Source organism: Hypomesus transpacificus, chromosome 3 (assembly GCF_021917145.1).
Source record: "Hypomesus transpacificus isolate Combined female chromosome 3, fHypTra1, whole genome shotgun sequence".
In the NCBI taxonomy this organism is placed as follows: domain Eukaryota; kingdom Metazoa; phylum Chordata; class Actinopteri; order Osmeriformes; family Osmeridae; genus Hypomesus; species Hypomesus transpacificus.
Genome location: NC_061062.1, coordinates 13,564,039 through 13,583,023, shown reverse-complemented (window position 1 = coordinate 13,583,023; position 18,985 = coordinate 13,564,039). Strand labels below are relative to the sequence as shown.

At 43.5% G+C, this 18,985-nt stretch overlaps 2 protein-coding genes across 4 annotated transcripts; both read left to right on the top strand.

Moving 5' to 3' along the window:
* Positions 1-235: 235 nt before the first annotated feature.
* Positions 236-5,270, top strand: ivd (isovaleryl-CoA dehydrogenase). The gene is made up of 12 exons (XM_047051986.1): positions 236-524; positions 1,317-1,406; positions 1,598-1,649; positions 1,791-1,960; positions 2,412-2,505; positions 2,819-2,949; positions 3,045-3,141; positions 3,227-3,320; positions 3,477-3,558; positions 3,659-3,763; positions 3,953-4,025; positions 4,213-5,270. Exons 1-12 carry the CDS (start codon positions 393-395, stop codon positions 4,344-4,346), a joined length of 1,254 nt encoding a protein of 417 aa, XP_046907942.1. The 5' UTR covers positions 236-392; the 3' UTR covers positions 4,347-5,270.
* Positions 5,271-6,449: 1,179 nt separating this feature from the next.
* On the top strand, positions 6,450-18,475 carry bahd1 (bromo adjacent homology domain containing 1). Of its 3 annotated transcripts, none has more exons than XM_047018366.1 (8): positions 6,450-6,540; positions 6,653-6,917; positions 12,515-14,062; positions 14,897-15,312; positions 15,603-15,762; positions 15,868-15,944; positions 16,374-16,465; positions 16,672-18,475. In XM_047018366.1, the coding sequence occupies exons 3-8, from the start codon at positions 12,631-12,633 to the stop codon at positions 16,859-16,861; spliced, it is 2,367 nt and encodes a 788-aa protein (XP_046874322.1). In that variant the 5' UTR covers positions 6,450-6,540; positions 6,653-6,917; positions 12,515-12,630; the 3' UTR covers positions 16,862-18,475. The 3 variants fall into 3 exon arrangements, with proteins under 3 accessions (XP_046874322.1, XP_046874318.1, XP_046874321.1); XM_047018362.1 differs by having other exon boundaries at positions 15,865-15,944; XM_047018365.1 differs by lacking the exons at positions 6,450-6,540; positions 6,653-6,917 and adding an exon at positions 10,019-10,136 and having other exon boundaries at positions 15,865-15,944.
* The last annotated feature ends 510 nt before the right edge of the window (positions 18,476-18,985 follow it).

Genomic DNA, 18,985 nt, shown 5'->3' with positions numbered 1-18,985 from the left:
TTGTGCCGCCAGCAAAGTCATGATAATAATAGATGATAATTAAATTGCAGTTTAAATAATTTAAAAATACAAAATGTATCAACTTTTTGACATGCAAACCAACAAGAGCACTGACAGCTTACTAAAAGATAGATATTTCCACTCCATAACCACAGAGGGCGTCTTTCGATTATTAAACCAGGCCAGACCCTGGCCTACTCCCAGTCCTTACAGAAGGTGGCGATGATACACTATATCAACCTTGCAATCTGCCATCAACCTTAACCGAAGAAGCTGGCTAACAACGTTTGATAGTGGGTAGACCAAGCAAGCTAGTACACTTGTGTAAGGGAGCGACCTTCTGGTTTGGATTTGTTTATCTTCTCCCTGTAGTACTGCAGTAAACCAGCACAATGTTTGCTGTCAGGAGTGCATTGCGTCTCGGCTTCAGAATAGCTGCGCCCGCGGTGACGAGACGGGGATGCGCTTCATCAGCTATCCCTGTGGACGACATTGTCAACGGTCTTACAGAAGAACAGATCCAGGTAGCTAGCTAGTAACTAGCGTTAGCTCCATACAGTACCCAGCAAGCAGGGGAAAGTTCATTGGATTCATTAGGTCGAAGTATATTATCTTTTTAGTGATAAACCCTCATGCAATATGCTAAAAATGTCAGATGTATATTCTGAAGGGGGATGTTCAATATTAAGTTGTCAGGGAAACATACTTTTAAGTCCCACTCACAGTTATGACCATGATGTAACTGAGGCTAGCAAGTCTATCTAAAGCTACCATGGTCGAGCTAACTACGCAGCTTGTCTTCACAAAGCCAGAAGTTAGCTCTATATATCAGTATGATGTCAGAGCGAGCATTTTTCTAGCTGGTTTATGCCTGTTTTTACATCTATTTTACATGTATACTGCTGTCTGTAAAGATGTTTGGTAACGGATACAGACGAGAAGGTATGACATTTGTCGAACAGTTCCAGACAAATATTGACAAGCATGGCCAGACGAAAATGTTGGAATGGACAGGATGGAGAGCAGTTGCAGATTAATTGACGGAATACGGGTTAAATGGGGTCAGGTCCCACATGACATCCTACTTAGAGACTGGAGGAGGGTGGTTGCGTTCTGCGGTCTTGTGATTGGTAAACGTCTATGTGACGCGTCTATCTATAACTGCAATACAATCTAGCATCACTATAAACGAGCTCCATTGTCGTTTGTCCCAGTAACTGCTTAACTGGGTAGTAGAAGACCATAAACATAAGATTAATGGATCTCATTTTGGGGCTACGTGTATGTATCATGTTGTCCATTCCTTCCTTGTGCAGCTCAGAGAGCTGGTGAGGAAGTTCTGTCAAGAGAAGATTGCACCTGTAGCAGACGAGGTCGATAAAAGCAATGAGTTTTCAGGCATGCGAGTAAGTTGATAAGGATGCTGTGCTGAACCTGGAATAAAAATATGAATCCTAGGTGTAACTAGTCTGGATAGTTATTCTTTTAAATACTTGATTTAGGTGTATAAACATTAGCAACTTCATGTTGACGTCAGCTCCAGAATGTTTTGTATTCTATGCCAAAACCCAAGTTGACACAGCTTATTTCCCTGCAGACCTTCTGGAAGGAGATGGGTGAACTTGGACTCCTTGGAATCACTGCCCCTAGTGAGAAATCCTATTTTATTGGATACAGCTATCAATGGCTACCATGATTATTTAGAAGTTGTTTAAGAAAAAGGTCATAGATTTTAAAGATATTATACATAATGTGGTCAAGATTCTTGACAGTAGTTTGTTCTCTTGCAGTGGAACTTGGCGGGACAGGGTTGGGCTATCTGGAACACGTGATTGTGTTGGAGGAGATTTCTCGTGTGTCAGCAGCGATTGGCCTCAGCTATGGAGCACACTCCAACCTGTGTGTCAATCAGATGGTGCGACATGGCAACCAGAAACAGAAGGAGAAGTACATGCCCAAGGTAGGACAGTGGAATTCAAAGCACACATTCCAGTCCACCTAATTAATTGTGAATTTGATTAGCCAATTCAATCAAGGAAAAAGTCTTATTTATAACTCGAGTGAATTGAACCTGGACAAATGACTTATGCTATGTAGAGTCTCAGTATTTCCTAATACGTTAATCAGGTCTTCACAGTAGTGTCCATTTGCATGCGTGTTGTCATTCACATTTACATTTAGTCATTTAGCCGACGCTCTTATCCAGAGCGACTTACAGTAAGTACAGGGACATTCCCCCCGAGGGTGAAGTGTCTTGCCCAAGGACACAACGTCATTTGGCACAGCGGGGAATCGATCCGGCAACCTTCTGATTACTAGCCCGACTCCCTCACCGCTCTGCCATCTGACTCCCATCATGTCATGATTCTGTTGTTATTACAGATTTTGTATCCTGTGTTGTCACCCTGCAGCTTATGACGGGAGAGCATGTAGGAGCCCTGGCAATGAGCGAGCCCAATGCTGGCTCTGACGTGGTCAGCATGAAGCTGAGGGCCAAAAAGGAAGGTGAGGGGGCCTCCATTAATCCTAATTGTTAGCCCTCTTCCTCTGCGCCTCCTCCTTGCTTTAAGTGTTGACTCAACTGCCCACAGGCCTCAGAACATTTAGGAACTTTCAGGTCTATTGGGATAAAACTACATTGTGGTGCTGAATAGTAGTTTTCTAGTATTCAGGTTCTAGTATTAAGGTTATTAAAGATGTTTGAGGGAAGATGTTACTCAGCACATATTTCCAGTATGGCCTACATGGTTGGGAACCCACTCCCTAAAATCCTATTTAACCTATGGCTGATTCCATCTGTGTTTTTCTATTTGTACAGGGGATCACTATGTACTGAATGGAAACAAGTTCTGGATCACTAATGGGCCGGACGCAGACGTTCTGATTGTATATGCCAAGACAGACCCTGAGGCTGTGGCCAGAGGAATCACAGCGTTCATTGTAGAGAAGGCAGGTGTTGTTTAAAGTCCCTGCTTACACTCTAGAGAGCCTTTTCTCCTTTTAGAATTTAAGTCCTCTGCTAAAGCTTTGTGCGTTTCCTCCAGGGTATGCCAGGGTTTAGTACAGCCCAGAAGCTGGACAAGCTGGGGATGAGGGGCTCCAACACTTGTGAACTGGTTTTTGAAGACTGTAAGATCCCAGGTATGTGTGTGTGCTTTTTTTTTTGTTTTGTCTGTTCATATTTCAGTTGTTCTGTATAACACAGTTTAATGTCCCCTCTCTTCAGAGGAGAACGTTCTCGGCCCTCTGAACAAGGGTGTTTATGTGATGATGAGTGGGCTGGACCTGGAGAGATTGGTGCTAGCAGCGGGACCTATCGGGTAACTCAGACATTCATAACCTCTCTTGGCTTCTCAAATTCATAGACTTTAGGTTAGACTAGAGATTTTAGACTAGAGGTTATCAATAGAGACCCGAAATGTAAACTTTGTGTGTGTACTGACGTGGATATTTTCATCGTAACTGTCTGTGTGCAGCATTATGCAGTCAGTGCTGGACTTTTCCATACCCTACCTGCATGTGAGAGAAGCCTTCGGACAGAAAATTGGACATTTCCAGGTGAATTCAATAAACGGTAGTTAGTTTCAGTTGATTTTAACTTCATCAGACTATTAAGTTGATGTCGTGTTCAAACTGTATTTCCTCTCCTCACCACCAGTTAATGCAGGGCAAGATGGCAGACATGTATACACGGCTTAGTGCTTGTCGACAGTATGTCTACAATGTGGCTCGAGCCTGTGACAAAGGTCACGCCAGCGCTATGGTAAGTCTTCTCCCCAGACCAGTCCAGATGGAATCAGTCTGTATTAATGTGTATCCAACTGACTTTCACACACAAACTCTTTTACAAAGGACACTGATTCTGCATCCTTTTAGTCTGGCCCTCTACTTCTCCTTTGACCAGGTGTTTGTTGTCTGTTGACCTGTTAATCGAACCCTGCTGTCATTGCAGGACTGTGCCGGGGTGATCCTCTACTGTGCTGAGAATGCCACTCAGGTGGCGCTGGACGGTATTCAGTGTTTAGGTGAGTACCAAGCTCACCTGCTTTTACCAAGGAATACCCAGGGAAAACTGACTAGTGTCAGATTAATGTTTACCCTCTTTAGATCTACATTCACTTTTAGCAATGTTTTATTTTATCAGATTTGTTTGTGGTCTGTTTTTAAGGAGGTTTTCTAAATCCTCCTTTCCCTTGCTGTGTCTCCCTGCAGGTGGTAACGGCTACATCAACGATTACCCCATGGGCCGTTTCCTTCGGGATGCCAAGCTGTACGAGATAGGGGCAGGTACTAGCGAAGTGCGAAGACTCATCATTGGTCGAGCCTTCAATGCCATGTATAAGTAGACTGACATTGGCTGGATTGGTTGGCCCTGGGAAAAACTCAGACTGGCAAGACCACTAGATACAGTACCCAGAGACAGACACACACACACACACACACCCAAAGGCCTTACATGCTTACTGCTGTGTTGATGGATGTTTCCTGAAATGTTCAAAGCACTTAGATGATATGATATCCACTGTTATCCTTTAAATGTTGGTAGCGGGGGATGAGTATTATCCATATCCTTATGGAGTTTCATGCACACCTGAAGGGTTCATTTCCTTATACTTGAGAAGATCCTGCTGAGATGAACCTGAACCCCAGAGGCTAAGTGTTTGAAGGGCTATCTGAATTGTTATAATATAACTAGTGAATAATAATAGAAAATATGGTGTAAAATATATGATCATTTCTTTGTGTCTCCGTTTTGTCAGTGTATTCTATTCTGCAGGGACATGTACCTGTTAATGGATGAATCCAGTAATATAAAGGTTTCTGATTGTAAATATTACTGCAGACTGATCAGCCAGCTTATAACTGTAAAAATAATACATTCTAAAAGCTGCTTTTTGAAAGACAGTGAATCCCTGTTCAGTTGTCATGTTCTAATTGTGTCCAGATGCAGTAAGGACTAAATCTTTGATCGTTGATATTTAAACACCCACTCAGCGATTCTGCCACTTCTGGTGTGTCTGGGTAAATAAAAAATGTAGTACTTGGTCCGTTTCTGACTAATACAATTCATATTCTATAAAATCAGGTTTCTTTGATTTTAGAAGCAAATACTGAACCATTAAACCCATGGAAAACTGCCTTACAATGGAGGGAAGTCCTTGAATCCCACACATTTTAATAATTCAGATATAGTTTTTTTTTTTTTTTACCTTGATGTATCTATGAAAGTTTGATTTATTTCTTGTGTAGAATAAAAGGATTGCATTCTGTTTGTGTTGTGGATGCATTTGCTCTTTTAGTCTGAAACACCATTGAGTAGTAGTCATCTCTCACTATGTACAGTGACACAAAAAAAAAAAAACATTTTTAATTTTATGCTGGTGTGAAATAGCTGGATATTGACACACCAATGCCCAAAGGTGAATTTTTATTTCCTGTGGGCTCAATGGGCACAGACCAAGATATCTTTGCGTGCAGTTGGATAGAATTGGAAAGATACAGAGCACCCCAATCTCAACAGCACTCCTACTACAGTCGATGTATTAAACCCGCCCCATATCAGACAAATGGTTGTGATTGGCCAGACACTTTCTATGCCAAGTTGGAAATCTGTTTGAATGGGAGGGTAGGCCAGACCCATCTTCCAGAGCAAATAAAACCAAAAAACTTACAGAGATTCATCTGGTTCCCTGTCTAGGTGAGATGCAATGAAGATGTGTTGTAGAGCAGCATGCTCACTCATCTGCCCCTTTCCCTCTCTACCATCTCCCTCTTTCACTGAGCGCTTACACTTTTTCCTGCATGATTCCTCGCTCCCTCCTTTTCTGTCCTGTTTCCTAGCACTCTCAACTCTGTCAGTGCACCCTTTTTTCACTCATGGACCTGCCCAGCCCAGGGTGTTCTTTGTTCCTGACTGTGAGCTGTAGCAGGAACGTTTACAGGAAAGCTCACTATGTTGAACTCTGCTCCTCACACCAACTTCCTCCTGCAGACCTCATTTATAGACCATTGTGGACTGCAGAAGTCTGATGAATTCCCCTTTTTACTGTAGATGGTGCTATAAATAGGCACTAGGTGGGGAATGAACCATGCACCATGTCGGTCAAGTCAATGAAAGCAGCAACTGGAAATCTATGTCTGGTCTGTGACATCTAGTTTTACAAGTAAGGAAAACATCAACTTAATAAAAACAGTGTTTTCCACATCATACTACACATCCATTGCACTTGTCCCAGTCCCAGTTCCACCTGTGGAGTCTGATCTCTGGCCAGTCAACTGATCAATAACAAAAAAGTTGCAGAATCAGTTATTCAGTACCAATATGCCTCCCCCTATCACGATTTGGACAATATGCACGCAGGCCAATAAGTCATTCTTGTGATATGGGACTGTAGCCTACTCGAGAGGATCATGTCCATGGCCCTTTAAGAAACTCCTCCATGTTTTCGCTAGCCTACATGTGATGCGTCAACAGTAAAAGCGGACGATGCTGTTATGTAAAAAAAAAAGTGAAGTGTGCGAAGGTCTTTCAAACCGCAGGTAAATTTAATATTTTTCAAATATATTTTACATAGCAATACTATTCTAACGGAATATGCAAACAGTATTTTCTTTGAATGTAGTTAAAGTGTTCCGTTTTTCGCAATTTCAGACAGCGCTCGAAGCTGGATAGATCGCTACGCAACTCAAACCGAACAGCCCGCTGAATGTTCTCGGGACTTGCGGAGCCTCCCTGGTACACCTGACCGAGTGACCGATCACAGTTATTACACATTTAGGACAGTTTCCCTTTCCTTTTTACCCCTTTTAAGCAATAACATATCATTCACACCCTGAAGATCTTCTGAGAACTTATGTCATCGTAAACGAAAGAGAATTTACTTAAGGGTGGACTTGGCAGGTGGCTCGCACCTTGGGTGAGTTTACTAGCCTGTTGGTTTTACTAGCTCATCACACTATTAATCTAGCCATCACAGTCAACCAATCCTCCACAGTCACCTACATTATTTAATTAACCATTAAGAAGCTTGTTTTTATTATGATGTATGCCCCCATCTGATCTCACAGCCTAGTTCGTATGCATTGTAACATTGCAACAAGGTGAATCCATTGTAGAGCTATCTAAATCCGACATCATGCTCTTCCAGTTTAGGATTACTACTCACCTGGACATTACATTTCAAGGACAAAAACACTTGCAGTATTATGATTGCACTTTACATAGTCTAAATATAATCAAGTTATGCCAGGTACATTTCATAGTTATCCCTGCTAAATTGCCTACTGTATTGGCAGGTATGAGTGAGAAAAAAGAGGCAGGCATTAGGATAAAACCCTCTATACACTAAATCATGGGTGCTTTTTGTCTACTCATCTCGCCCGTTTCTATATCTGCTTCTATTTCTCCTCTTATTCCTCGCTATTCTCATCCCTTTCTCCTCAACTCTCCTGGATATAGGACCGATCCAGTTGTCACTGCTCAGGTTCTCTTTAGCAGATATCAAGGACAAGCACTATGAAAGTGCAAATGGGTTATGCATGTTAAGGAGAAATGGCAGTAGTGGTGAAGTGGTCATGCTTCATAGAGGAAGTAGTTACTTTATAACTGTTGCTTGATTGATCCAGTAGATGACGTGAGAGTCAGTTGTCAGGATTTAGGCCTTTGGTGTGATGATGGATAAGGAAAAAATGTGCTGGTATTATCTGATATTATCATTTTCAGTTCAAAGCCACAGGGTTAGTTCAAGGCTGTTCATTACAAACAAACATGGAGAGAGAAGCCTGTTTTTAGCCTCACTAAGCTGTTTTCTGACTGTTCTGAACTCTGGTGGAAGGTTAGAAAATACAGAAGAACATCTGTGACTATAATGTATTCATCACCGGAAGATTGGTTCTGAAGTGACATACAGGGGGATTCAAACCTGTTGATCTGCAGTCCAGTGCTTTACCACCAAGCTACACCCCGACCCTGATGTTTAACATCACAAAATTATTTGTCAGTCTAGTAGAGAGCTGCCAGTGAGAGAGGGCTCAGCTGTCTGTAGACCCACAGCTGCTGTGGATGTGCAGATTACAGCAGGAGCTCCTTGTCTCTGTTATCACACTGGCGTCTATACGGGTGAAAGGACAGTCAATCTTTTTTTATGAGTGAGACAGAGCTCATGCGCTGACAAGACAACATCAAACCTTCGCTGAGGAGCACACAACACATGGCACCAAGTGTCCTTCAGGGTGACAGATGCTTAAAGGATGACTGAAACCAGGCACCTCCCTTGTGGAGAAGATACTGAGGAGTCTGCCACAGTTTTTATGACAGGACCATTGTTCATTTGGATCTCTGAGGGACTGTGCCTGTCAACAGTCTTGTGTTGAGAAGTAATTTAACAAAAAGTTTTAGGTGATGAGATTGAAAGTACTCATTGTATACCGTAGGACAAAACGAGACTCTTTAATTGCCAATTTCTCTGTTGCCTTCAGTCAATTCACTGTTGATGTAAATGATTTATTGATGTGACAAGAAAATAATTTAAATATTACCCAAGCAAACATATAAATAATAAACCACAATGAAATGACTATGAAACTTTAATAAGACTGAAGAAAAACAATTGTAGAGTGGTAATATTACAATAGTCTAAATTTGTCAGTTTCCCTCTTTTGGTTTCAATCTCTCTCTCTCTCGATCTCTCTCGATCTCTCTCTCTCTCTCTCTCTCTCTCTCTCTCTCTCTCTCTCTCTCTCTCTCTCTTCTTTATCACTCACTCCCGCTCTTTTTCTCTCCTTCTCACCCTTGCTGTCAAGTTTCCCTGTCATCTAGCCCAAGTGCCTCCTCTTCTTGAGTAGGCAACTAACTACACTTCCTGTGTCACCTCTTCTCTGATCTGAGGTGCTAAGCTAGTCATCTTCAAACCGGTACTCAGAAGTGTACAAATGTCTACGGTCTATTTGTGTAATAAGACATAAAAAGCAGTGTTTTGGGTGCTATCATGCCTTTGATGGTTTTATCATTGTAATATGCCATGCCTCATTAGTGATGGTAACAAGTTTGTAGGCCCCAATTGCAACTGACCATATTCTAATCCGATTTGACTGTGTTTAAACATCTTCTCAGGACTGGGCCCACACTGTCAACAGTGTTGTAAACTGTGATGTAGCTGGTCAGGCCCCCAGCAGTGGGTCGACTCAGCTTACAGTGTTTTCACGCCTCATTAAACTCTGCACACAGCCCTTAATTACACTGTAAAGTACCTATTGATGGAGCCAATTAGCATGTTTCAATTTCAGTGTGATTTTACTCAGATGCCAACACATGATTAAAAAAAATGACCAATAGATTTTTGACACGTGGATGTCTAAATGTCAAGCCTTTTTTTTCTATAATTTGGTTAAATGTTAATGCTCAAGCCTCTGCATGCTTGCAGTAACGTGCATAATCACAGAATTAAATGTTTTGTTTTTAAATGTGTATTATGCCTGTTAGCCACAAGCTGAGTTGTGTAGCTCAAAGCGTCCAGCCAAAATTGTCACTGTGGTTGGTGGGCTTGTTTTGTGTGTGGTGTGGTCACTGGTCACCAGAACTGGTCAGAGAAAAGGAGATTTCAGCGAACTCACTGGGTTGCGAACCTGGGTTGAAGCTTGTTTTATAGACTTGGATCCCTGTCACACCTTAAGGTGGATAGTTTCGAAATCGAAATGCCGAACTATATGAGCAATATGAAGGATCTAGATGTCAATACATGGTTTGGCTGTTAAATCGAGATAGTGATAATAAAAAAAAGTGTTTGGCTAATTTCTACGGCATATAGTTGCTTAGATTGATACTTAATGAACCTTTCTGAACCGCCTTTAACACGTTAAAGTTGTTATCCATTTCAATACGAAACGCCTCTGCCTGGACTCGATGTTGCTTGATGTCCCGGCGCAACGGTAGTCTCGCGAATGCGAATACAGCGCATGAATATTATCTCCAGCATGCTACTTCGGAAGTAGGTCACCGTTTTACCGCTGTACAAATGTCTCAGCTGAATGTGGACCACGATTTCTTTATCAATTAATCGAGACTCAAATTTTTGGAAGCGTGAACGGAATTACGCGGAATTCAAAAGTATATGAGAAGGCATAGGACGGGGCGTACGGTAGGCTAAATGGGTAATATCTTCGTTGCCTGTGGCTGCAGCATATAGTCTACTGTGAGGGTGTTGGATTGAAATATTGTGATAACTGTGATTTCATTATGCTTAGAAAGCAGTGTTAATACGGGCAGTTTTTAAAACGCCTGATAGTCTGCTTCCAGAGACGCTACATGTAGACCTGTTCATAATTCGATGGTCAACTCCTTGATGAACTGATCTTGACTCATTCTCCTGTATCATATCCTGTCCTATTAACCCAGTTCCAAACCGTTTAGTCGCTAATTGCTTATGAAAATTCAAATTCACTGCGCGCTCACTGGGCCGTTAAAGGAGTTAATCAAGTGTTAATGGTCAGTAATTCAGGCTCGCGCAACCTCGTGCTCATGGTGGTCTTGGTGATGATGGTTGAATTAATGGAGTAAACAGTTAAGCTAGCTATTGATTCGAAAGATAATTCTGGTGCTGATACGCCCAATGCAAAATTGCAGGGAAAGTCCATGCGCCCTTCTGCTCACACACACTCTCACACACACACTTACATGGTTATTATCGTATCATGATGAGGGTTGCGGTGTCCTTCTGTTCTCAAGTGTATTATTAGTTCGTACACCAATCATGTATTTGACACAGCAGCCTGGTCGTTCAGCCTAAAAACGCAACTGTTTCTCAGTCACTCATCCGACTTTTAACAATTGAACTTGATTTCAGCATTTGTATGATAGTTCTGGAGCTATAGTGTACATATTTCTTGGTAGAGTCTATCCATTAAGAGAGTAGGTCCTTCCAAACCTATGTTACATCCACATAACTTTGACGGTGGGATGGTATCTGTTAAACCCAGTCCTGCCAGTTGCTGATAATCGATACTTTTTCTGTTGTGCTGTTTCTCCATTAACACCTCAGGCAAAGCCTTCTCAGAGAAGTCTCTCTTCTCATCTTTGTATTTACAATTCAAACCAAACTACTTGATTTGAAATCCATACATTTCTTTGTGTGCTTCTCCCTCTGTTCTGTCTGTAAATTGTCTCTTTCATGAATGGCCTTTCATGGTTGAGCGAATCAGATGGAAATAATGGCCAGTCAACGGTAGTTCTGGAGGATTCTGCCAGCCAGCTGACCATTATCATGCATATCTCATTTAGGTCAAGAACATAATAGTTCATAACTAAATAACGTTTCCAAAGCTGGAAAGGCTTGCTGATAAGCTAAGTTAATATAAACAAAATGTCCACAAACCCTAAGTGCAGGGAATGGTTTTCATAGTTCCTCGTGGTTTTGTTGTGAGTTTGGGGACATTTTAAGGGATAAGAAGAGGCCTAGTTGAGTCACTGTCATCTGTTCATGTTTTGAGTCATAGTCTCTGTTGGATCATATTGTGAGCATCAGTAAAGGTCTGTTTGGTGTGGACCCAGGCCAGGAAACCAACTGAAGTACAGTACAGGTCACAAGAAAAAAACTCTGATTCAAAAGCTGCCTGGTTCTCATTTTCTTTTACAAGATGAGGCATTTGTAATGTAACTCAACAAATGAATGGCTGAACCTGTTTCCCTGTATGCGGGAGAATCTGAAGATGAACCTTCCATCTTTCATCAGATCTTTAGAATCCCTGACCTGCTTACATTTACGAGGAGCACATACTCTCTTAAGCGAGCTCCTTTAGACTACTTGTCTCTCCTCCTCTTCTCCTTCCCTCTCTTCTTCAAAGCACAGAGCAACCTTACGGTGAGACTCCAAGGCTCTCCCAGATTGAGGCGTGTTCACATGGAAACTAAAGAGGCAATACAGTGAGAATTGTTTACGCTCCCATGGTTAAATGAAGCAGCATGATGAGTCACTTAAGCCTGGTAGAACTGCCTCCAAGTACCAGGAAAAAGATGCTTCCTTCTGTTCTTTATACGGTAGCCGACACGACCCATGCAGGTATAATCACCTTGCAAGGCTGACAGTTGTTTTCTCAATGAAAATGAGTGTCTTTCTGAGTTGAAAGCCCCCCCCCCCTCCCCCAGATGATCTTAGGACAATGAAGAAGCCTTAAACCTCTGACCTTGATGCTCATAGAAACACACACTCGTTGTTAAAGGGCTTCTAGAGGCATTTAATGTTTAATCCTGTCAGTTCTCAGCTCTGTGGGAAAGCACAGCCCTCTGGAGAATAGCTTGGTTTATAACAGTCACAATAGAGTCTATATGGAGACAGACTAATGATATCAATAGGTTTGTATAAATGCATAGCTTAGCTGTCCTTGGATCGCATGCTATATAGGCTACGCTGTGTTTACAATGTTATTCTCGTATAGCAAGCAATGTTCATACATTGTGTATTACGGTCATTAAGCAAATTATTTTCTCAGTCAAAATGTGTCTTCCTTTATCTCTCCCCAGGGTGTGTGATGCTGACTACATTACCCACAATGCCCAGTGTCAGATGGACTTCCTGATCAGCTGTTGCATTCAACCCTGGGAGTAATCGGGCGGGGCCTCTGCCACATGCTAAGGCCATGGGCGGAGCCAACCCTGACATGCCAGCAAAACGAGGGAGGCCTCCGAAGGTGAAGAGAGGCAGGAGGAAAGGGAGTAAGGATATGAGAATGCAGGAGGTGGAGTCAATTAAGGAACCGGGGTTGAGTGAAGGGGAGACCTTAGGCTGTCGTGTCCTCCTCACTCGTCTGGAGGAGAAGCGGGCTGTGGGTGGCAAGGACGGGGGGAGGAGAGGAGGGAGAAAAAAGGTTCAGAACAAACCCTCCAAGTCTGTACTGAAGACCTTCACAGTCAGTCAGAATGCACCAGAACCAAAAAAAAGCAACCAATCCAATGCCTTATGTTCCACGTTACCTCCTCTGGAGCTACGCAAACGGAGACTGGCCTCTCTCAACGCAGAGGCTGTCAACAGCCTGCTGCTGCATAGACAGGATTCTTCGGGACCAACGCTCACCAAAAAACGGATAGAGAGACAGGATTCCAGAAACAATCCTAAAACAAAGAAACCACATTCAGGAAGTCTTCAAAAACACAAACGAGCCAAGATGGAGGAAGTGGGCTTTGACCTGGCAAGTTTGACCACCCCCACCCCGCGTCGTCAGGCTGGGCTCATGGCAACAGCGTTGCTCAGGCTCTCCAGCACCCCCCGCGGTGGGAGATGCCGAAGTGTCAAGCGTAGGTGTGAGAAACAAGTCCACTCCAAGCTAGAGAAACAACAGGTCCGACACCAGCCTCTACCCCGAATGATGTTGGTACAACGGTGCTGCGGTCTGTGTGACAGGGAATGCAGCCAGGAGGGGGCCCAGAGGACAGGGCCTCCAGAGGGGCAGGGGGGCCTCCCGCATGGGCCACAGTGCTCTTCCCTCAGGCCTGTGAAGAAGGAACAGGCCGAGATGGACGTGACCCCCACATCCTGCTGCCCCTCCTCCCAGGGAAGGTGCAAGGAGCTCTGCCACTGCCTCGCCCTACTGATGGACCACAGGAGTTACCAGGAACCAGAGGAACATTGTCTAACCAAGGGTTACCACCTTCATCTTCACTCCCCCCATGCCTTAGCCTACCCTGCCTTAACCATTGGTCCCCACCCTCATCCACACTCCCATCTTCATCCCTGCTTTTCTGGTTACTACATCCACCTCACCCACCATAATCCCTCCTCACCTCCCCACAGCACCAACCCACTGCCTTATCCTCCTTCCACCACACCCTCTATCACACTGTGCCCGGAGGGAGTCCACAGTCAAAGGCTACTGCCCCAAACAGACCCTGAGCCCTGGCTCCAACCCCAGGCCTCAGGGATCCCCCATCCTTCCTACTGCCCCTCAGTAGGGGTTTGTTACAGGGAGGCCTGCAGGACTGGTGGCTACACCTACACTGCTGTACCAGCCATCCCAAGCAGTGGGTGCTCTCAACACGCAAGCTGTCCCAGCTGCTGCCACCATATCAAAATCGGTGAGTCGAGCTTCATTTCGGAACTTTATATTTCCCACGGTTTACTTTCCGTATCATTTTACTCCTATGCGATAGAGTGAAATATTTCAGGACATTGTGCTGATCATGTCGGACATGAGTTTCGTAGGCCTTGGTAACCTTTCAACTTTGAATGACAAACCTGCAACAATGGGCTGAGAATAGTCTTGATTGTTGACCTTTTAATTCTTCTGTTCTGGAAGTTTCTGAAAAATTCCACACAGGCTGAGAAAGCAAGGTCACCCTGTGTAGTATTTCAGTTTGTACACACACACACACACACACACACACACACACACACACACACACACACACACACACACACACACACACACACACACACACAGACACACACACTTCTAATGTAAATTATGTGTTTGTGAGAATGTAGGCAATGCATGTGCTCTGTAAATGTATTCAGGTCCACAGCTGAAATGACCTCATTAGGCAGCATGATTACAGTCAGGTGGCGTGGTCTGAGAGCTATTAGCAACAGGAAACAGCTGTTTAGCAGCTTCTGATTGGCTGGTTAGCTGCCTCTGAAGTGACACTATTGAATTCCTGTTAGTCACTACTGGAAAGTCAAACTGATAGTCACTACTAAAAAGATGCAGGAGGATTGACCTCCTTTTAGTTAGTTTCCGTATTTCAGTTACGTATATCAGTATGTATTTCAGTCAGTGATTGGTGGGTAGGTTAGTTAGGTTTGTAGGCTGAAAAAAATCTTCATGTCTCTCATGGAAAGTGTGTGTGCAAGTTAGTATGTCTGGGACAGAGATTCACTAACAACTCTGCCTCACTTTACTCTTTCCACAGAGGACTTCTCTTCATCTTCCCTGGAGGTCTGTAGTGCCCGTGCCTGCTCTGCCCACCGGCCCCTCTCTGGCTGCCCCATGCCCACTGTGCCTCCAGCGGCCCAATCAGTTCCCCACCTCAAGACACCACTCTCAGACCCAAACCAACCACAGGCTCCATTGCGGGTGGGTAGGGAGTGTCCTCAGAGTGCCAAAGCACCTAGTGGCTCGCGGTCTGCCGTGCGTGGGGGGGTGTCCCCCACGTGTTGCCCTGAGGTGAGAGACAAGCATCGCTCCAGGCCGGCCGCTGCTAGTGGACATGCCAGACAGGCCAGGGACAGACCAGGCCAAGTCAAGCAAAGCAGAGCAGGCCGACAGAGGCAGACTAATGGCTGGCTGCCTCTGGGGGAGCCCTTCCAGAAGGAGGTCTTTACTGTGGTAGGTGGAGACGACTATCTAAAGATACGTACTCATACCTTTACAATACATACAGATACATGGATAACAGCCATTAACAGCAAAACTGTTGTAAGTCATATGGATGCATTGATAAGAAACAACACAAACTGACACTGTCAACAATCCTAACATACTGATAACTTGCTAGGAAAGAAAACACAATGCTTGCTTGTCAGGAAGTAGTTCTAATGTTCTTTTTCAGATCGTTATCATTTACACTGGTGATACTAGAGTCTCTAGTGTTTGATTTGTTAAATGCTGACTTCCAGGGGGAAGAGGCTGCTATTATTAGGAAGTGTTTCGAGGGCGTCCAGCGGGATGGTGAGGTCATCAGGGTCAGAGACACCGTCCTCTTACGCTCTGGCCCCAGGAACAAGTCCCTCCCCTATGTGGCCAAAATCTCCGCACTCTGGGAGGAGCCTGAGTCAGGTAGGCTCCTCCTCTTCCTGTCTAATCAGCTCTCAGACCGAGTTTTCGTCAAGTCTTTATAAGGCTATCAGAACTCCATTTGAGTGTGCGTGTGTTCCCCAGGAGAGATGATGATGAGCCTGTTTTGGTACTACCGCCCAGAACACACACAGGGAGGGCACAATCCCAGCATGCATTGTGAGGTAAGTGTTCCTGACCAGGAATCCACCTGGGTTAGAATATCATCATGATCTCATTCAGGCCTTTTCACAGAATGTGAGGAAATCTGGAAGAAACCTTCCCCCCTCTATGTTGGGCCGGAACAGACTTCCCCTTGTAAATATTCTGCCGGAAAACAAAATACTTTTGTTCACAGTATGGGATAACAACCAGCCCTGTAGATCAGAAGCTTTAGAGGAGATCACAGCTACAGCTCTGCTCTGCTAGTCTCCACTCTCTGTCTGTCCGAAAGGATTAAATGAAGATTAAAATCTCAGAGAGTTTGATTTCCCAGGACTAGAGGGGAAATACAGAAGCTTTCAGTGATGATATCAAGTGTAGGGTAGCTTTCTGGTTCTTTTCTTCATTCACAAATCTCTGTTTTTATACTATGATCTGTGTCTCCTCTCCAGAATGAGATCTTTGCTTCCCGTCACCAGGATGTAAACAGTGTGGCCTGTATTGAAGACAAGTGTTATGTGCTAACGTTAGCCCAGTATTGCAGGTGAGACAAGTGTCATTAACATGCTAACAGATTTTACTCTCTAGTACGCTAGTTATTTTCATAATGAACATGATACATATCAAATTGCTTTATTGAAATGTGTACTTACAGTATGTGGTTGCAATACAGTTAGTGATTATTAAGGGAATAATAAAAAAAATCTAAAGCAATATAGATGATTTCACCAAACCTGTGTTTTGATCCAGATTCCGTGCCTTGGTGGCGAGTCGTGAAGAAGGTCACCTTGGTAACACCTCCCTGGTCCCACCACCCTCCTTCAACCACACTCTTCCCGACCCACGTCCTTTGCCCCCGGACGTCAACCCCAACCTTGTGTTTGTCTGTCGTCACGTCTACGACTTCCGCTATGGGCGGATCCTGAAGAACCTGCAGTGACGAGGACGGGTGAGGTCGGAACTAGGATGTACCTGTTGTAGGAAGCAGGTGTGGACAAACTAATGGTAGCTCTGCCCTTCCATGCCTGTGAGACCCCTCCAGTGAATGATGTAAGACCTTTCAGTGGTGGAGGTCATAGAACAGCTTGAGGATCTTAAGGGAACCCCAGTGGCCCTTGGATGAACCTGCTGAACTTAGATCTCCATGGGAAGAAGAGAGATGAAGTATCATCCACCTGACAGAAGCTCCAAGGATCTTGGTGGAGCAGAGGACCGGTATGTGAGATCATCTCCTGATGATCCAGATGAGGTCTTACTCATCAAATTCTGGGTTCAGATACAACAGCCAAGGCACTGATCTCATAACCAATCTCTGCTAAACAGTTTTGGAACTTGGTAATAATAAAGCAAACAGCAGATTCCACTTTAAAACTGTTGTTGGCTGTTGTACTACTGTAGTGTCTGGTGAGGACCACATTGCCACAGAACCAGGGAAATGATTCAGTCAAGAAAGGGAGCCGTCTTCAGCACAAATAACTTGTTCCTGTATAGCCGTTTTGAGAAATTAGGGATTCAATGTGCAACCCATGATTTTGCATAGTCATCTGTATACATTTTGTTGACCAAATTTATTTTGAAAAATGTGTTTCTATTTATGACAGAATGACAAAATTTAGCATTTAGATGAATTATTTACTCACAAGTGATCTTCTCTCTGGCAATGGTAATTATTTATTTCTAAAAGGAGAAAATTGTATTTATTTATAAGTGCGTCCTGATTTTGTGGAGACTTTGAGGCAAGTCATGCTTAAGTAAGAGTGGTCCAGGTTAGTACAGTCCTGTTTAAGTGTCAGAGTTGGAAACCAAGGAACCAATAGTAAGAGAAGATAAGCCACTGGACCAAATTCCCATACCCATGTCCTCCTAAGGTAATCGCAAGCCTTTTTTAGTTTACCCAACCTGAAATGACCAATACAAGCAGGGTTTTGAACCCATTACCATGCATGCTCTGGCCTTACACCCAGCAGGTAGAGATTATGTTGAGGTCTAGACCGCCACCGTCCCCTGTCTGAGTAGCACTCCAAACCCACCTGTCTCTCCTACGTAGGCCTTCTGTATGTATGAAAGGGGTCAGGTGTGTTTGGGCAGGAAAGGGAAAAGCCAGGCTCAACCCATCAGGTTTCCAGGATGAGACTCACTGGTTGAACTTCTGTGTAGAAGATTGAATCAGGGAGTGAGAGAGATTTCTATTACGCCTGGCTCTGTGCCTGTCTTTACTGGACTGGGAACTAATAGCCCCGTTTTAGCGCTAATGTTTATCTGACATGCCTTTTCTGGACTGCTATTGATTTACTAGTGTTGATTGGTGTAGTCTCTGAGCATTGCTACGATGTATGTACCAAAAAAAGGTTATGAAGGGGACTAAAGTGTCACAATGAACTCATTCCAAGATTTCTACAAATGTTTTGGGTTCCTTTGAGGTTATGGAGGATCTAGGAATCGTTAGAGATATTATTCAGAGCACAAAGTATTTGTATTATTTAATATGGACGTGTGTAATATAAGACCATATTTAATTGGAATAAATAATATATGAGTTGCTTAAGTGATATAATACGTTTTGCTTGAGTCTTCTTACATTCTCGGATCTATAAAAACTGGAAAGGCTCTTGTAAAACCTGCAGTAATCCCTTTCCATCACATGGTGGCATGCTGAATCCACAGACAGTACTTTTTTAGCAGGTAAGAGGAAGACGCTCAATATATTTAAGGTCATTTACATTTTTCCACCATGTTAAATTGTCAATATGGAGTTCAAGAGACATGAAACAAGAACATTTTATATTTAGTATAATAACTTGAAAGTGTCAACTAGAATGCTCTAGTTAACTTATATCTGTATGTTGTTTTTTTTTACAACAAAAATCACTGTGTAACAAAAGCAATATGATTGACATTCGTGACAGGTTCACGCGGTTAAAGTCAAGCCAAACTACAGTAGATGGTTTCTACACATCTACCTCTTAATCCACAAACGTGTAATTCTCTCACTCCTTCTCCTCTTCAGTTCCTTCTAGAAGATGATAGGAGCCACTCATGTCATTGAGCTGATTGGCTGAAAGGA

What these genes read in the sequence shown, in the direction of transcription:
- ivd (XM_047051986.1), top strand. Translation starts at nt 393, where the DNA reads ATGTTTGCTGTCAGGAGTGCATTGCGTCTCGGCTTCAGAATAGCTGCG. An exon ending in CCTTGGAATCACTGCCCCTA is followed by an intron (nt 1,650 to 1,790) that starts GTGAGAAATCCT and finishes GTTCTCTTGCAG; the next exon opens with TGGAACTTGGCGGGACAGGG. An exon ending in GGACGGTATTCAGTGTTTAG is followed by an intron (nt 4,026 to 4,212) that starts GTGAGTACCAAG and finishes GTCTCCCTGCAG; the next exon opens with GTGGTAACGGCTACATCAAC.
- bahd1 (XM_047018362.1), top strand. Translation starts at nt 12,631, where the DNA reads ATGGGCGGAGCCAACCCTGACATGCCAGCAAAACGAGGGAGGCCTCCG. An exon ending in CTGGGAGGAGCCTGAGTCAG is followed by an intron (nt 15,763 to 15,864) that starts GTAGGCTCCTCC and finishes TGTGTTCCCCAG; the next exon opens with GAGAGATGATGATGAGCCTG. An exon ending in ATCCCAGCATGCATTGTGAG is followed by an intron (nt 15,945 to 16,373) that starts GTAAGTGTTCCT and finishes TCTCCTCTCCAG; the next exon opens with AATGAGATCTTTGCTTCCCG.